At 44.2% G+C, this 18,110-nt stretch overlaps 2 protein-coding genes across 2 annotated transcripts in view; both read right to left on the bottom strand.

The window, feature by feature from the left end:
* The window catches only part of LOC310877803 (dynein axonemal heavy chain 1-like), a gene marked incomplete at both ends in the record, with an annotated part of 103,024 nt that overhangs the window by 11,429 nt on the left and 73,485 nt on the right, over positions 1-18,110 (bottom strand). Inside the window, 7 exons of the mRNA XM_083791752.1 lie at positions 293-451; positions 8,361-8,505; positions 9,258-9,457; positions 10,444-10,595; positions 11,324-11,519; positions 12,208-12,433; positions 17,413-17,573. Of these exons, the coding sequence (XP_083647878.1) occupies positions 293-451; positions 8,361-8,505; positions 9,258-9,457; positions 10,444-10,595; positions 11,324-11,519; positions 12,208-12,433; positions 17,413-17,573 (1,239 nt within the window). The remainder of the gene's footprint in view (positions 1-292; positions 452-8,360; positions 8,506-9,257; positions 9,458-10,443; positions 10,596-11,323; positions 11,520-12,207; positions 12,434-17,412; positions 17,574-18,110) is intronic.
* LOC310878027 (rhodopsin-like) lies at positions 5,286-6,768 on the bottom strand. Its single transcript, XM_083792077.1, has one exon. It carries the CDS (start codon positions 6,679-6,681, stop codon positions 5,629-5,631), a length of 1,053 nt encoding a protein of 350 aa, XP_083648203.1. The 5' UTR covers positions 6,682-6,768; the 3' UTR covers positions 5,286-5,628.

Genomic DNA, 18,110 nt, shown 5'->3' with positions numbered 1-18,110 from the left:
AGTAAGACTCTAGACTATAGAGTCTAGATGTAACATTTAACAACTCAGCAAAAAACGTGTCGTCCTTTAAGTCTTTAAGCGACAACGCACACTGGTTTTCACAGGTCTTCTCTCTTTTGCATATGAGATCCAGTAGCCTTGAAGTAATTTCTCCCTGACAGCATGTTCACAGCACCATCTACAATTTCATTGCTACAGAATTGAAAAAGAAAGTATAGCCAAACGGAGAGAGAGAGAGAGAGAGAGAGAGAGAGAGAGAGAGACGCGGCCGTATAGAGAAGTGACCTCTGACCTGCCCCTGTCCCAGAGAGATGGCGCTCATCCTGTCGGAGAACGCCATGGCGTCCGCAAACTTGTAGAGGTCAGCGGCGGGGTCGGTGCCCGAGGACAGCACGAAGACGAGGGGGGTGGACGGACACGAGTCCTTGAACACCGCAGACAGATCCCACGTCTGCGCCAGAGAGAGAGAGAGAGAGAGAGAGAGAGAGAGATGGAAAACACCGTCAGTCAGCTATACGCGCTATTCACAAAAGATGTCTAGAACCAGTGGTTCTCTCAACGTCACGGTCCTTTTCTCCACAGTGATGTTGTTTTTTCCTTCTTTGCGACAATAAGTAGGCCTATAATGCAGCGGCCTTTAGAGCTGGCGGTCACGGTGGTGAGATAGAACAACAAACAATGAGACAAAGAGATGAGATGCAGCTTTACGGCCAAGCTACACGTAAGCGCACTGCGCGCACAAAGTATGCATGCTAAATGCCCCGGCTACACCAGATCTGTGGCGTGCGGGAGATTTGTGAGGGACCTTCCGGGAGGATATATAGATACGCGCGCACGTGTAGGATGGCCTGCGGTATACGTGTGTCTGGTGTAGCTGGTATATCTTTGACATATATTGGTCCTATCCAAACGCACTGTACGCGCGCAGTAAACGCATACGCACGTGCGCAAAATTGCCTGGTGTAGCTTGGCCGTTACGAGGAAGGGGTCCAAATAGTCCCTTTACGTTACAGGTCTATAACTAAGAGAATGTACAAATGTACATGTTGTACAATACACAGGATTTTACACCAAGGGTCCTTGGAAGCAAAGTCTTATGCACACCTAATCGGCTCAGAGACAGGTTCGTATATTCAGGGATCAACGTAGAGAATGAAATAAAATGACCTGCAATTGCACTTTTATTTAATACAATAAAAGTGTTCCTATTGTGGGCTTTATTGGCATGAGTTTACATTGCCAAAGCAAAAAGTGGAACAATACAATCAAAACTTATTAAATGTATGTATAATTGAAAGTCAGAATCTTAAAATAAATCGAGTACACTCGATGCAGCGTGCATGCACGCCCGCCCGCCCACACACACAGACACACACACACACACACACACACACACACACACACACACACACACACACACACACACACACACACACACACACACAATTAATTTACTTTTTCCATCGGTTTTCCAAAAAACACGTCCAGTGTGCAACCACCTTAACTGACTGAATTTTTAAAACAGGTCAGCTTGTTCCAACACATCATGTAAATATATATACCCTGGCAAAAAGATAAATTATAATAACAATAAAATGTGTTTCGGGATGGATTTCAGTCAGGGATAGTTAGTTACTTTATTCTTTTAAGCCTTAGTCAATTTTATGTAATGACATGTAATGAATGAATAGAGTAACATCCTCTCCTTGATTATTATTGTAACAGTTGAGCTGCATGTTTTTTATATCCATGTTGTATATTACATGTAGGCCTACAAGTTTTCTAGTAGGCTATCAAACGTAAAATTGATTTACTCACACGCACGCACGCACGCATGCATGCGCATGCGTTTAAAATAATAATAATTGCGCGTGTGCACGCTAATGCACACGAATCTCTCCGATACCTGACAGCCACCTTGAACATGCAGTATTGGAGTATTTTATATTATTTTAACCGGATCAAAACTACGGATCCTCAAAAGGCGCTCAGCGCCTGAAATCTCGATAGATATGGACTCTGATCATTACTCATGGGGGTTATTTATTTTGCTCACAGCCCTATAATCTCCTCCCAAGCTGAGCCATGACCTGGCCCTGAACCTCCAAGCCCTGAAACCTCATTGACTTTAGTGAGGTCAGCTGTAAGTGCTTGAGGCCGAGCGGCTGCAAGGGTCCCAAATTGTTGTGACAGGAATGGGACAGCACTTTGAAGATGAGTCCGCCATTCATGACACTTTGCATCACTTTATACAAACTGTCCTTGTTCACAGCCAGTGCCTACATTACTTGGCCTATTTATACATGTCTATCGTGTCTATTTTAGTATTTAAGCTGATCGTTTTATTATTAGTTTAATAAATACACTTTCCTGTGTGATAGGGGTTGTAATATTATTATTGTTATTAAATATATAGCCTATCCTTCCATTCCGTCTCCCTTTGAGAACAGTGAGAAAGCACTATTGTGTTTGTTGACATTCTAACCGCGATGCATTACTAATTTGCGATATCATCCGCTCCAGACCGGTTCACACGGCACTTTTGGAACAGAGACCAGGCTAGGGGCGGGGCTAAGCCCTCGCAGACTTCACATGAACGCGCAGCTAAGTCAGTGAGGGCTCATTGAGTCAGCAAGGAAGTGGATTGGGATTGTGTGTGTGTGTGTGTGTGTGGTTGGTGTGTGTGTGTGTGTGTGTGTGTGTGTGTGTGTGTGTGTGTTTGTGTGAGTGAGTGAGTGAGTGAGAGAGAGGGGTGAAATAGCTGTAGCCTGGCACAGCCAGACTTCACCCGCCCCTATTGCATATGCATAATGCCTCCACGTATAGCCCAGCTTGGTGGTATATTATAATGCCTCCACGTAGCCCAGGCCAGTGCGGTGGTATATTATAATGCCTCCACGTAGCCCAGGCCAGTGCGGTGGTATATTATAATGCCTCCACGTAGCCCAGGCCAGTGCGGTGGTATATTATAATGCCTCCACGTAGCCCAGCGCGGTGGTATATTAGTATCGCAACGCGGGGCTAGAATAGCTGCACATAAAATAATTGAGCTGTGGGTCATTTGCTGTCACTTCCCATCCATCAGCTCATTTCCACTCTGCTGGCTGGGGGGTGAGTCAGGTGACCAGTATGTCCAGCCCCCTGGATGCTGACCCTGCAGATCTCTATGGGTGTCAAGGAGGTGCAGGCACAAACGCACACACATGCACGCACATACACATGCGACACAGAGTCACACAAGCATGCACCATCGGCTCCTATCAGGGGTAATACTGTATGACTGGGGTATTCACAAAAAAGTAATGTGGGTTCTCACTCAAAATGCATTTTGTGCTTAAAGGAACATTTCCGCCCTAGCCGTTTAAAAATAAATCTAGATTCTGTTGATAATGTGTATATTGAGCAAAAACAAACAAAACATTTCATATAATCTATAGAAACAAATTGCACGATTGAATGAGAGTTCTAGCATTTGACCCGCACGGATGATAGTGGTTTGAGCCCATGAGTCCCTTGATCGTCAAAGTGCTCTTGGGAGGTTCCCTCGTCAGGAAGTGCCCCTCCGGCTGAATCAAGTTCCCTTGATTAGGGTGTTGGGTATAAAAAACATTTTGGAACGCACTCGCCCTCCTTGCATAGCCACACCATTCGTTGCCATGGTTCCACAAGCGTGTTACCTGTTATTTTGTTTGTACCGTTATATTGCATGGTTCCACAAGCGTGTTACCTGTTATTTTGTTTGTACCGTTATATTGCATGGTTCCACAAGCGTGTTACCTGTTATTTTGTTTGTAGTTATATTGCATTCCATCGTGTATTTGATTGTGTGACACGTGGATTTAATTTACAGTATTTCCACGGTGTCTTTGCACTTGGTAAATAAAGAGCCCTTGTGAACATCAGTTGGAGCGTTGTCCAATATTCAGCTATGGCCATCCTTCTTGTGAATGGTAAGGTTTGTTTAATTGTTTTGACTTCTCGGGTTTACATTTAAGTTGCATGTTACATTTGCATGTTACATGAGTGTAATTGATCAATTAATTATACTATCGCTATATGTGGCCAGTGAGGTACATTTTTCCATGTCATCATGTTTGTATGCTGTATCGTTGGTGATTATTCCGATCATGTCTTTATTGTTTTGTGTGTCACCAGTTTGACGTTGGTCTTTAAGTGTTGAAATTGCTTAATAAACCACTAGTAAAGAAAACAACCTGACTCGTCTGTGAGGGGAGTGACTTACCTCATGAGCCACTGTCTGCTGCCCTGTCACAGTTACTCCATTGGATTGGACATGTCATGACATATAGGCACCTCAACTTTAAGGCGTGCAAGGGTTGTGACTTGTGAGTACATGTGGACAATCAATAAATGGACATGGATCCAGATAAATTCCTTGGTTACAAGTTAAAATATGAATATTTCCTGGTTTGGGCCTAATTATTACATACTTTATGCAAATGAGGAAAGGTTGCATAATTTAGTTATGGCAAGAGATTAATGTACGGGGGCGCCTGCTGGCCTATAGGCCCAGATTAACGTACAGGGGCGCCTGCTGGCCTATAGGCCCAGATTAACGTACAGGGGCGCCTGCTGGCCTATAGGCCCAGATTAATGTACGGGGGCGCCTGCTGGCCTATAGGCCCAGGCAAATACCACATATAGGCTTTGGCCTGACAGCGTGTCGCGTGTTCGAGTCCCGTTCATGACGACCGTTGCTGCGTGTCTCTCCCCTTCTCTCCCTCCCACTTTCCTGTCTGTCTTCACTATTAACTATCAATAAAGGCAATAAGCCAAAAAAACTAATCTTAAAAAGAAAGAGATGAATTTATGTATCAACAAAGATGTAGACTCTAAAACAACCTTCATATGTTGACTAAAAGCAATAATATAGCTAATTCCTAATTTGTACCTATGTTTTATATAATTTATGCAAATTATGCTAATGAAGAAATGTTGAATGACTTTACCATAATAGATTCATTTCTGGATATCACAAACATGGACTTTGACTCTTAAGTCACATTAAAAAAATCATAGCCATTTCCAGTTAATTTGCTCATTAAGCAAACAACCTTGATATATATGTTGAAAGCAATAATATAGCTAATACCTAATTTGTACCTATGTTTTACATAATTTATGCAGATTATGCTAATGAAGAAGGGTTGCATGCAGACTTTACCATGATAATAGATGCATTTCTGCATATCACAAACATGGACTTTGACTCTTAAGTCACCTTGAAATAAATAGCCATTTCCAGTTCATTTTCTCATTGCTCATGCGATTTATTTTCTCATTATGCTAATTACACAAATATAACACCAACAGCTGGATATAGGAGGGGCTAACGCCCCTTAAAAAATATAATAAGCCATTTAACATATCATATAGGATCCAACTGTAAAAGATTTAAAGATTCTTTTCTCCTTTTTCATCTCGGGAAGAAAATATATCTCTCTTGTTACGTTGGACGTCTGTACATACAGAAACAACTTTTAACAGTTTTTACGTTTTGTAAGTTATTTCCGTGGGCGATAACCTTCAGCAGTCGTTTCCCGTGGATGTGGAAGTCTTCTCCTTGGATTCCGGACCGGTGTGCGGCGTGTTGACAACGTGGCCCGCTTACGCAGGAGCCACGGACGATGTGGACGAAGCAGCCGAAGAAGACTCCGAAGCCTCTTCCGCCCCTTCGAAGGGGTTCTTTCCGCAGAACATGGTGGTGATCATGCACTCGCGGAACTGCTTGTTCATGCAGACGTAGATCAACGGGTTGTAGATGGCTGAGCTCTTGGCAAAGAAGGCCGGGATTGCCATGGAAACGGGAGTGAACTCGGCGCCCTGGTTGCAGAAGACCCACCAGGCCATGCTGGCATAGGGCACCCAACATACGATGAAGGCGATGCCCATCATGACGCACATGCGGGTGACCTCCCTCTCGGCCCTCTGGGTGGTCTCGGACTCCTGCTGGGCGGCGGCGGCCGCCTTGACCGCGCAGACAAGCTGGCCGTAGCAGAAGAAGATGATGACGAAGGGACAGCAGAAGTGGCAGCTGAACATGTACATCACAAAGGTGTCGTTGTTGAGGCCCTCCGCGCGCGTGTAGTAGTCGATCCCGCACGAGACCTGCATGCCCTCGGGGATGTAGCGGGACCAGCCGAACAGCGGGGGAACGGAACAAGCCGTCGCCATCACCCAGGCAAAGGCCAGGCCCATGATGGAGTGCTCCTCTGTGAAACGGAAGCTGGAGATGGGCTTGCAGACGACCAGCCACCTCTCGACGGACAAGACGACCAGGGACCACAGGGCGACCTGACCGCCGTGTGTGGCCATGAAGCCCTCAATGATGCAGCCCAGTTTCCCAAGGACGAAGTAGCCATGCATGCAGGTGTATATGGTGGTGGTGAAGCCGCCCAATATCATCAGGAGGTCTCCCACCGCCAGGTTGAGCAGGATGTAGTTTAGGGGGGTTCGCAGCTTCTTGTGTTCGATGGTGACGTACAGCGTGAGGAAGTTGACGGGGAAGCCGACGAGGATGAGGAAGAACATGTAGGCGCCCAGGCATGCGAATGCCGCCGGATTGACCAGGTAGTACTGGGGATACTCGTAGGGGCTGCGGACTAGGCCCGATACGTTGGTAATGGGGATGTAGAACGCATCTCCCTCTGTGCCGTTCATGGTTGCGGTCTAGCGGGTGCAATCAATCAGGCCTCTCGGGTGCTCGGCGGTCTCTTCTTGAGCGGAACAGAACCGTGGCGATGTGGACGAGCCTTTGAAAGTGGAAGTGGAAGTGAGTGGATGCATTTTGGCTTTTAAAGGGCCACGTCGGATTAATTTCACTTTCCAAAGCCGTCAGCACAAAGTGATTTAAGCCACGGCTAATATTGTAATCCATATTCTGTCGTACTTACTGTAATCCAGCCATGTCTAGACGCCTATCGAGATATTAAGTCTACCCCATGGTTATACATACCTATGCAATGTTTGCTTAAACAAAAGCTTAAATATTGTTTAGTCGATTAGGTGTGGTGAACCATCTTCAAATTGATTTATTTGTTCATGGCTCATTGGGGAGAAACCTTCCCTCCTTTTTTCCATCATATATTTCGGTTATAATTCTCAGGTCCATAATCTCCTCCGACCTCCAAAAGGCTCGCACATCTCAACCTCATTTTAATATAGGCTTTACAGGGTCTACAACAGTGGTTCTCAAACTTTATCATGTCATGGACGTCCAAATTGACAGCCCACAGATCCCCATTTGAAAATATATGCCAGGGACCCCCAATCCCCATAACTAACAATACATTTACTGCTCTAGCAGTGATCTTAAATCAGTTTAATTTCAAGGACCCCCAGTTTTTTACCTGCATTAGGCTACGGAACGGAACCCCATGCAATGGCATTTCTATCCCTGGGACCCCCATTTATATTGTAAAAATATTAATTTTAATTTAACTCTGAGAGTGTACAAATGGAACCTGTTAGTTAAACACCCATAAGGGTCCATTTGGTTCCTGATTATCTATCATTTAGTTAGGGAGTGGGGACCCCTGGAACTCCCTCAAGGACCCCTGGGGGTCCCCGGATCCCACTTTGAGAACCACTGGGCTAAAATATGGAATTCTCTGCCATTATATCTATGGGAGTTGTCTTCTCACCAATTCAAGAAATCGCTTCTCTTAACCACCAAATACTTCCCATACGGTCTGCCAAATGAACCCGGGCCCATTCAATATTTTCCCTTGTAGTCCGGCAGCCGACAGGCTTCTTTTGTTTAAAGTGGGAAATTTGGCATATAGTCTTTTTTTATTGGTCTAAAATATTGTCTATATACATACATTCGTGAATCCACTTGCTGACTGGCTGTCGGTATTGATAAACTTTTTTATAGGGGTTTCTTGTGACCCTACCATTAACATCCTATGTAAGGCAGTGGTGGCCTAAGGGTTAGAGGAGCGCCCTTGTTGCAGAAAGGTTGCCCGGTTCGATTCCCCAGACGGGCAGGAACAATCTGGGTGGGGAAGTGATTGTCATCACTCGCCCAACACCGCTGAAGTGCCCTTGAGCAAGGCACTAAACCCCCAATTGCTCCCCCTGGAGCTGCTTAGTGGCCAACAGTATAAGACTGTGGTTGTACTGGTCAGCTCCCAGGTTTTAATGTGTGTGTGTGTGTGTGTGTGTGTGTGTGTGTGTGTGTGTGTGTGTGTGTGTGTGTGTGTGTGTGTGTGTGTGTGTGTGTGTGTGTGTGTGTGTGTTTCTATGTTTCTAAGCGCTCTCCCAGCTGTGCTAACGAGGTGTCTATACCTGAGGCTGTATGAAGCGCTCTCCCAGCTGTGCTAACGAGGTGTCTATACCTGAGGCTGTATGAAGCGCTCTCCCAGCTGTGCTGACACGAAGTCCTGCAGGCCCTGGCTGAGTCTGTCTGGCCTCAGGCAGCGAAGGACCAGCAGCTTCTGGAAGGAGTCCAGCCTGCTGGCCAATTCTCCTGGGAGGGGCTCTCTACAGAGACACACGCACGCACACACACTTTCATTTTATACTCTGTTGTCACCACCTTACACTATTTTAATCGTTTCGCTGTGGCTAAACTATAATGACACAATTGTCAATTTAGGCATTTAGCATACACTTTAGCATATACTGCCTACATTGTCAATTTAGGTATTTAGCATACAGCATACACACTATAGTAAGCAAGAACAACAATTACATAGAAATAGTCATCAAGGATCATAAGCAAGCTACAGTAAGATCCTAGCTTCCGTCTTAACAGTAGAATACTATTGAGCTATGGGGCCCAGCCTCCTATTGAGCTATGGGGCCCAGCCTCCTATTGAGCTATTGCGCTGAACAGCACACAAACTGTACTGCCATGACCAGTGTGCTACACTACTACCCACTCGTAACAACGCTCACATGCGATGCCATGCCATGACATAATTACATTTATTACACGGCTTGGTTGAATGCTTGATTCTGGTTGAATTCAGCTGTGCGTTATTTCTTAACACACAATGTCATTCAACTAAACGTTGCTCTCAAGAATGTTTTTACTTTCATTACCATCACTTTTGGGTCAATTCTAATTCATGTATTATGTAGCCGTGAAATAAGCGGCATAATGAATGGCTAGGTGGTCATTGTTAATGTTTATAGATACATCGCCCTGTCGGTGATTTAATCAACAATGACCATGCACCTAGCCATTCATTATCCCTTGCATAATTAGGTGTAATGTGTGCGTTATGAACCTGTGAGGCTGGCTGCTGTCAACGATGTTCTTGAAGGCCGCCAGGTGACCAGGGAAGCCCTCTGCCAGGCCGCTGAAGGCGGGCAGAGTGCTGAGAGCCAGGACGTCCTGCCAGGCGCGCTCTGACAGCCAGCTCACCGCTGGGTTGGTCAGCTGCCTCGCCGCCGGCATCCCCCCGGACAACAAGTAGCGCCACTCGGCCTGGTGCACGCACGCACACACACACGCACACACGCACGCAGGCGCACGCACACACGCACACAGAGAAAACGTTTTCGAGTGGTGCAACCAGTCCTATAGACAGCTATGTGTGTGGCTGAGTCCCTGTGTCCGAGCATGACAATAGCTTTATAGCGTTTGTTCACCACCAAGTGTCACTGTTGCACAGCCTAACACACAGGCCAGGGAGGAGGGCTTGTACAGTACAGTACAGTACAGTACAGTACAGTACAGTACAGTACAGTACAGTACAGTACAGTACAGTACAGTACAGTACAGTACAGTACAGTACAGTACAGTACAGTACAGTACAGTACAGTACTGTAACTGTACCACTCACTTCAGACGGGTCTGATGTTTTCAGCAGTAGCAGCACCCTGACTGTTTGAACTGAATGGAATACAACCTTAATAAATGATAATTGGTAGCAACTGTTCACCATATGTCAAAATGGCTGCTGCATGAACAAGGTCTATTGTCAAGACATGCCATTTCCACATGAATTATGCCGATTATGTATGCCCTTTTGATGCCCTTGATTGTGACCTTGTCCTTTGACCTTTTTGAACCAAAGGTTAGCGTTATTCTGCTAACAGGCAAACAAACAAACTAAAAAACACACACACACAAACTAAAATAAATAAAAATAAACTGACACCATGGCACTTATTAACCTTGTAAAAAATAAAAATAAAAAGCTTTGAAATGCCTTGATATATGTTTGTACTTTAATGTAATATATGTATACATTGTAAAAACCCTGAAACATTTTCAATAAAGTATATATATAAAAAGTGAAAAGGGTAGCCTGATTCGCTGCGTTCCGAGTGACAAAACGGATTCACCGAACGCAGTGATTCTGTCTGGAACACATGCAGGCTAGGAAAAGGAGCCTGTGCGCGTGTGTGTGTGTGTGTGTGTGTGTGTTGTGCGCGTGCGTGCGTGCGTGCGTGCGCGCGTTGTGTCACCATGTGGATCTTGTGTTGGTCCATCATGATGCGAGCGGCCAGGAGGAAGGAGAACATGAGCTTGTGCTTGTCAAACAGGCTGCGACACACGTTGCTGTAGAGGCTGAAGGTGAAGAACCCGCTGATGTTGGCCGTCCTCTGCTCCACCGTGGCTGTCATGATGGGGGACATGGACAGCAAAAAAAAACCAATAATAAGCCCCAAGAGGCCTTGTGTTGTGCCAAGAACCCTGGTCTAAAGGGCAGATTCACACCGAGTCCGTTTGATTCAAACGGTTCCCGAATAGCACTCATGCCTGGTCCCCGCTGGCCATGATTCACATTGGCCTCGATTCTTCCGCACCCGAGTACACTTCGTTCAATTGTACTCTAGTGCTTTCACATTGCAGCGATCCGGATCCAGAGCACACTTCACTCGGTCCCGATGTGGGACCGAGCGATCCGCTCCCGGGAACGCTATGCAGCATTCAACACTATACCACGACATCTGCCAATTGGTCCAGAGTCTAGTCACCTGGGACTATAATGTGAATCTGCCCTAAAATCACTACAAACCTCTGCTTTGTATTGCTTATTGCTTTTTATAAAAATAATTGTCGACGTGGCAACATGAAAGTCATAGACATTTCCCTAAAAAAACAGTTTTTTCAGGACGTCATTTTGTAAAGTATAAATCAGTTTTTTGTTTGGGAAACATGTTTTCACCGATCCTTCTGAACCGTGTCAGTGAAACCCCAGAGTGTGAATTGAACACCAAGAGTGTACAAGTAGAACCAAATGGACCCATGGCGAGGCAGCTGAGCCATAATGGAGACCCATAAGGGTCTCGGTTGCATTATCTGTACACTTTATTTTAGGCGGTCACTCAGACGGGAGCTCACCCGCTCTCTCCGAGTCGCCGACGGCAGCGAGAAAGACGGCCAGGAACCACTCCAGAGAGTACTGGTACATGGGGTCCACGTTGGCCAGGTCCGACACGCAGAAGAAGAGGACGCGCGCGCGCACGGCCACGGGCGCGTACTGCAGGCGCGTGGCGTCGATGTCCCGCTCCGTCTCCTCCGCCGCTGTCACCTTGGCCTGGCGGTGGAACGTTGGCATATCAACGACACATCGACACAAGGGTGTATATATATATATATTATATTTATATATATATATATATACACACGCACATCATGCTGGACGGGGCAATGTCGCACAGAACTAGTTAAAACAATTACTCCGATTCTCAAATCACTTGAACAAAGTTCCACGGTGATAATAGTGGCATTGTGACAATGTTATGTTATGTTATGTTATGTTATGTTATGTTATGTTATGTTATGTTATGTTATGTTACCGTATATTATATTATATTATATTACCGTATATTATATTATATTATATTATATTAATGATACATTTTGTGCTGTGCCAATGAAATCTTTTATCCACACCAATCTGGGATTCTTTTGAAACACATACTAAGCTAAGGGGTCTGCTTTACACCGCTTTGCATATAAACAAAGCTACGATAGGCTCTTGTCTATATATAGTAAAAACATGCTATTTTCAGCAAGTGTAAAAACTAAAAACTAAATCAACTGTATAGATTTAGTCAACTAAAATCTCATGATATTTACTCGACTGAAACTATAGACTAAACACTAAAACATTCCAGGTGACAAAAAAAAAAAAAAACCTGACTAAAACTCAATGAGAACTATTCAAGAGACCTATAATGACTGAACTAAAGATCAGAGCCGCCGACGACGACGGGCCTGACCTTGATCTCCCCGGCCTTGACCTTGGAGGCGGCCAGCACGCGGATGAGCTCCAGGTCGTCCACGGGGTTCCCCTGGGAGGAGCCGAGGCGGAGCAGGATGCGCTCCTCCAGCTCCGCCAGCTGCTGCTTCATCAGAGCCACGCTGACCACCAGCTGGCCCTTGGCCTCCTCCAGGTCCGGACGCTCCTCGGCCACCACGCGGCCCAGGAGCTGCTGCTCCAGACCACTGGAAGCACACAGACACACACACACACACACATACACACACACACAGACGCGCGCGCACACACACACACACACACACACACACACACACGCACACAGACGCGCACACACACACACACACACGCACACACACACGCATGCGTGCACGCACGCATGCGTGCACGCACGCACGCACACACACCACGCGCGCACAAGAGAGAACATTTTAAACCGCTAAATAAAGCGTATAAAATGTGCGTAGTGTATATAAATTATATAATGTTTTTTTTTTTCTTCACATAATCTAAATGTGTTATGGTCATGATTCACCAGGATCCTGGATGGCTTGGTTCTAGGCTTAAAATGATTGCTATAAATATTTTGATAAATCTCTTATGGGGAAAATGACATGTCGTCACAGCAGAGCAGCATGTGACGTCACAGATAGAACCTGTGTGTGTATCATCCATTAAGGCCATTTTGGGCGGGAACCCCTTTTGGTGTTAGCATTATGCTATGCTTTAGCTATTGAAAAATAGCAGATCTACAAGCTCATAGCGCGCCACCGAGTGGCGAGCTACGAGCTACGAGCTATTTTTGAAAAATCGAAGATCGACTGACATAGAAACAGCTTTTTCAGAAAACTGTCAGGATGTAGAAGACATTTTTAGAATCTGATCTCAGGTCAGAATGGGTTAAGACTGTGTCACCTCATAGCTTTCAACCACTTTAACCACTGTTTTAAACTTTAGCTGTTGAAAAACAGCTGATCTAAATCTTGTAGATGTGCCATTTTCTTTTAAAGGTATATTCAGTGATTTCACTCAAAAAACCTTAGGTTTCGTTTTTGGCTGTGGGACCCAGCCTTTCGTCCAATCAGGATAGAGAGTCAAAAACGAAACCTAAGGTTTTTTGGGAGGAACTCCTTATATGGTCAGCACACTCTATAGTAGGGAGGATTATCACAACAAAACAAAAAAATAAGTGATATTTGAATTAAGTGAAATCACTGAATATACCTTTAAATAGTGAACATGTGTACAAAATAAATCTTTGAATATATATTCTTTCACAGTGCACGTTTTTTTAACTAAAATATTTTCTTCTGGGAGGTCTCCCTGGAACGACATATCCTTGTCCTTGACGTAAAAAAAGGTTAGAGAGGCACTGGTACATTATTTTCTCAGAAAACTGTCAGGATTTAGAAGACATTTTGTAGAATCTGGTCTCTCTGGACCCATTCTGACCTGAGATCAGATTCTAAAAATGTCTTCTACATCCTGACAGTTTTCTGAAAAAGCCATGTTTCTATGTCAGTCGTTCTTCAATTTTTCAAAAATAGCAGACCTACAAGGTCGTAGCGCGCCACTCGGTGGAGCGCTATGAGCTTGTAGATCTGCTAATTTTCAATAGCTATAGCATAACATAATTAACCTGACGCTGCCAGATCCAAGAAGCTTGCTACACAAATTTGTTTCACAGCTTATTGGGATCTGGGATCGCGGAAGCAAATTCGATGACGGGGCTGTTCCTTTTTTTCAAGATACTTGGTAGATGATTGGATGGGACCGTCTGTCTATCACCGTGTGGGCGTGCAAACACAACCAATCATATTGACGTGTCTATATAGCTTCACATCCGGTTTCGCACATATCCCGCCCTTAGCTCACGCTGATTGGTTCGGTACGGAACAGATTTTTGTTAGCTCAACTCCCTGAGAGATCCCAGATGAGTGCTGTGTTGGGGAACATGGTTACCCAATACCGCCCCCATCTGGCAGCGTCAGGTTATAACATAATGCTAACAGCAGAAAAATGGGTTAACGTGTGTGCAGGAGGGGCCAGGGGAAGAAGTCAAAGAGACCCTCATTGGACTCGCAGCCACAAACGGAGTGCAATGTAATCAACTTGTCAAGTAGGTCCATTACAGACACATGCTTAGCAGCTCTTAGTAAGGGCTTGTCTTTTGTACCTACTACCCAATGTAATGATTTTGACACTTTAGTAGACTTTCAAAAATTCTTCCGCAATCTTAGACTGAGGGAATTCTTTTCTAATGTAAACGGTAACAGGGTACAGGAGGTTAGCTCAGAAAATACACAGCCTCCATTAGTTAACCCTGATGATATTGCTGAGCCCAATATAGGGCCTTTGAAACAGTTTAAGAAAAGATCTACATTTATTCCACCTAAACATAGGAACTCATCCATAGACACATATTGCAGACTGGTTGAAAGTGAAGTGTCACAACTCTTATCTAAGAAACAACAGTATAAGGTCACTAATAACATGGCCAAGTCACAACGTGATGCTTTGTTAGAATTAAAAAATGATAAATCTGTTGTTGTACAGTCTGCTGACAAAGGGGGTGCTATTGTCCTCTTGGACAGAGTAGCATATGTTGGTGAAATACATAGACAGCTCAATAATGATGTGTTTTACCAAAAATTGAATGGCAACCCCACTATAGAGTTCAGGAACTATATTCACAGAATTCTTGAGCACTATTTAGAAACAGGAGATCTCAATAAGAATGAATTCAACTATATGAAGGTTGACTGCCCTGTTACACCAGTGATATATACCCTGCCCAAAATTCATAAAAACTTTACTGATGTACCTCCAGGCAGACCTATTGTTTCAGGGATAGGCTCTCTTACAGAGAAGATTTCTTCATTTATTGATTATTTCCTTAAGCCACATGTTTTTGCACTACCCTCTTACTTAAGGGACTCAAGTGATTTCATTCAGGTCCTACAAACCATAGAATCAGTTGACAATGAGTCTTTTCTTGTTACACTAGATGTGGAAAGTTTATATACGAACATCCCACACCAAGGTGGTCTAGAGGGAATTGAACACTTTCTCAATCAGAGGGTTGAAGTTATCCCCAGCACTAAATGTTTGAAAGATCTCACTGAAATAGTGCTTACTAAAAACTTTTTCTTGTTTGAAAATGACTTTTACTTACAAAAATGTGGTACAGCTATGGGTAGTAAGATGGCACCCAATTACGCTAACCTTTTCGTTGGGCTCCTTGAAACTGAGTTTATTTTAGATTCCAGTCACAATCCGTTTCTACAACACATTCAGTTGTGGAAACGTTATAGGCCTATAGATGATATATTCCTTATCTGGACTGGTTCTTCTACAGAGTTGACAGCCTTCCACAACTTTTTAAATGACAGCAGTCATTCTTTAAGGTTCACCATGGCCTCTGATCGTTGCCGAATGAATTTTCTTGACATTCTTGTCATTAAAGAAAACAACAGACTAAACATGGATCTGTATAGGAAACCGACAGACCGAAATGCCCTGTTACATGGTGAAAGTTATCATCCGACCCCATTGAAGAGGGGCATCCCTATGGGTCAGTTCAAACGGGTACGTAGGATCTGCAGCTCAGATCAATCATTCACTACACATGCAAATGACCTCCAAAATCGTTTTGAACAACGTGGGTACCCAGATGAATGGATCAAACCTGCCATAGACAAATTCAGTGAATGTACCCAATTAGATTGTCTTAAAACAAAGGAGAAGACTGATAAAGCCCAACAAATTAACTGTTATACACAGTATTCTCCATTAGGGAGACATTTCGAAGCAACGATCAAAAAGCACTGGCATATCTTGAGGTCAGATCCCTCCCTAGGAAGAACCTTTTCTGCCCCTCCTCGCATAGTCTACAAAAGACCACCTAATCTTAAGAACCTCTTGGTTAGGTCACATTTACGTCAGGAGACACCCACACATTTTTTGTCTGATGTTCCAGATGGCAATTACAAGTGTGGCAGATGTGCACAATGTGGTTTCACATCTAAATGTCATACATTTAATCACCCTACTACAGGCAAGACTTTTAAAGTCAAGGGCATTATCAGCTGTACGACAAATAATGTGGTCTATATGCTTAAGTGTGTGTGTGGGCTTGCCTACATAGGCAAAACTCTAAGACCCCTTAAAACCAGAATTTCGGAACATAGGAGTGACATAAGAAACAAAAATTTCAAAAATCCTGTAGCCCTACATTTCCACCAAGCCCAACATTGTATTTCCTCCTTGAGGTATATTGGTATTGAAAGGGTCCAACTGCCACCTAGGGGTGGAGACATTGATGTTCTACTCCTTCAGCGTGAAACTTTTTGGATGTCAACCCTCAATACTGTTAATAAGGGCTTGAATGAGTCTTTCGACATCAGACCATTCCTATAATTGTACATTTATTATGAGTCTCTCAATCCAGTATACCTTTGAGTACATTTGTGGTGAATTTATCCCCCTTTTTACTTGAAGGTTTTTAACATGATTTTAACTCTTGCAGTAGTACAGTGTGCATGCCCCACACTCTATTATGTTTAGGCACTCACCTGTTGTACTATTTGTATCTCACATGTTCTCTTTCTTATCTGTAGGTTGTCGGATGATGTACTCTGATGGAGTGCCCCTCCTGAAGAACTACTAGTCCTCATCCTCATTTGTTCTCAGCATCGGACACAATTGGTGATAATTAAAGTAATGGTCTCAGCTTCCTCACTAGGAGCTTTGGGACTTTATCCCTTTTTTATTTTCAACATCAAACAATTAACAAATGAGTCATCTGGAATTTCAAATAAGATTTTTGTTATCCATGACAATCTTTTTGTGTCCTATCCTGAAATCAATGTGTATTATTGTGCTTAAATATTGCATATTGTGTACACATTCTGTACCTGTTGTATTTTTGTATTTGTGTATATTTAAACCTGTCATGTTTATTATTAGTATTGTGACATTGGAAACTGGCTAATTGGTTTGGGCTTAGGTGGCATGAGTCACCACCCATCGTTAGAGCCAATCAGTTGTACCCCTTCCTGTATATAGGTACACACCCATTCCCTGTCACACTATTCCTGAAGAAGATCCTAAGGGATCGAAACGTTGAATCAAATAAACCAGTGGAGCTGAGTTTTTCATACCAGTGTTGCAGACTCTATTTTTTCTATCTTAACGTGTGTCTTACCTGGGCGAGAGGGTGAAGTTGATGAGGGTGACCTTGGTGCAGATCTCTGGGGAGTAATGTGGGTTGGCCAGCTTGGTGGTGATGTACATCCTGAAGTCAGCGTGGTACGGGACGATGGTGTCGCCAAGCTTCAGCACCACGCCACCCCGCTGCTTGAACGTCTGAGTAGCGCACGCACACACACACACACACACACACACACACAGACACAGACACACACACATGGAGTGCACGGAGTGTGAGTTAAATTAAATGTCTATGTGAGTTAGCCTGGGTTCCGGCCTGATTCGCTTTCATTTTGTGATTTGTCTTGTCACTTCGCTACTCCAGTCTGGCCAGTCTCCTGTTTGCATTTCATAGCGTCACCTGTTGCGTATCCGCGTTGTTGCCGATACGCCACCAGCCAGCGGAGCGGTATCCATGCTTTTCTCACTGCTGAAAATAACAGCGCCAGTTCGAGACTCGAGAGCAAAATCTATAGTTGTCCACGATGTCAGATTCAGTAGTACAAAAAAAAAACCCGGACTGCTGTGTGGGGTGAGTTTAGTGAATAATACATAAGTTGCAGGGCAACAGCATTGGTGCACATTGATACGATGTCACACTAGTGTTTTATAGTAGCGAAGTGACATAACAAATCACGGAACGCAACAAATCAGGGTATATGTGAGATACATCATGAACGGCAGGGGAAAAGT

This window comes from Protomyctophum parallelum (genome assembly GCF_964188405.1).
Source record: "Protomyctophum parallelum genome assembly, chromosome: 20".
Taxonomy (NCBI): Eukaryota; Metazoa; Chordata; class Actinopteri; order Myctophiformes; family Myctophidae; genus Protomyctophum; species Protomyctophum parallelum.
This window is presented reverse-complemented; position numbering and strand designations above follow the sequence as displayed.

Coding starts and splice junctions, on each gene's coding strand:
- LOC310878027 (XM_083792077.1), bottom strand. CDS start 6,681: ATGAACGGCACAGAGGGAGATGCGTTCTACATCCCCATTACCAACGTA.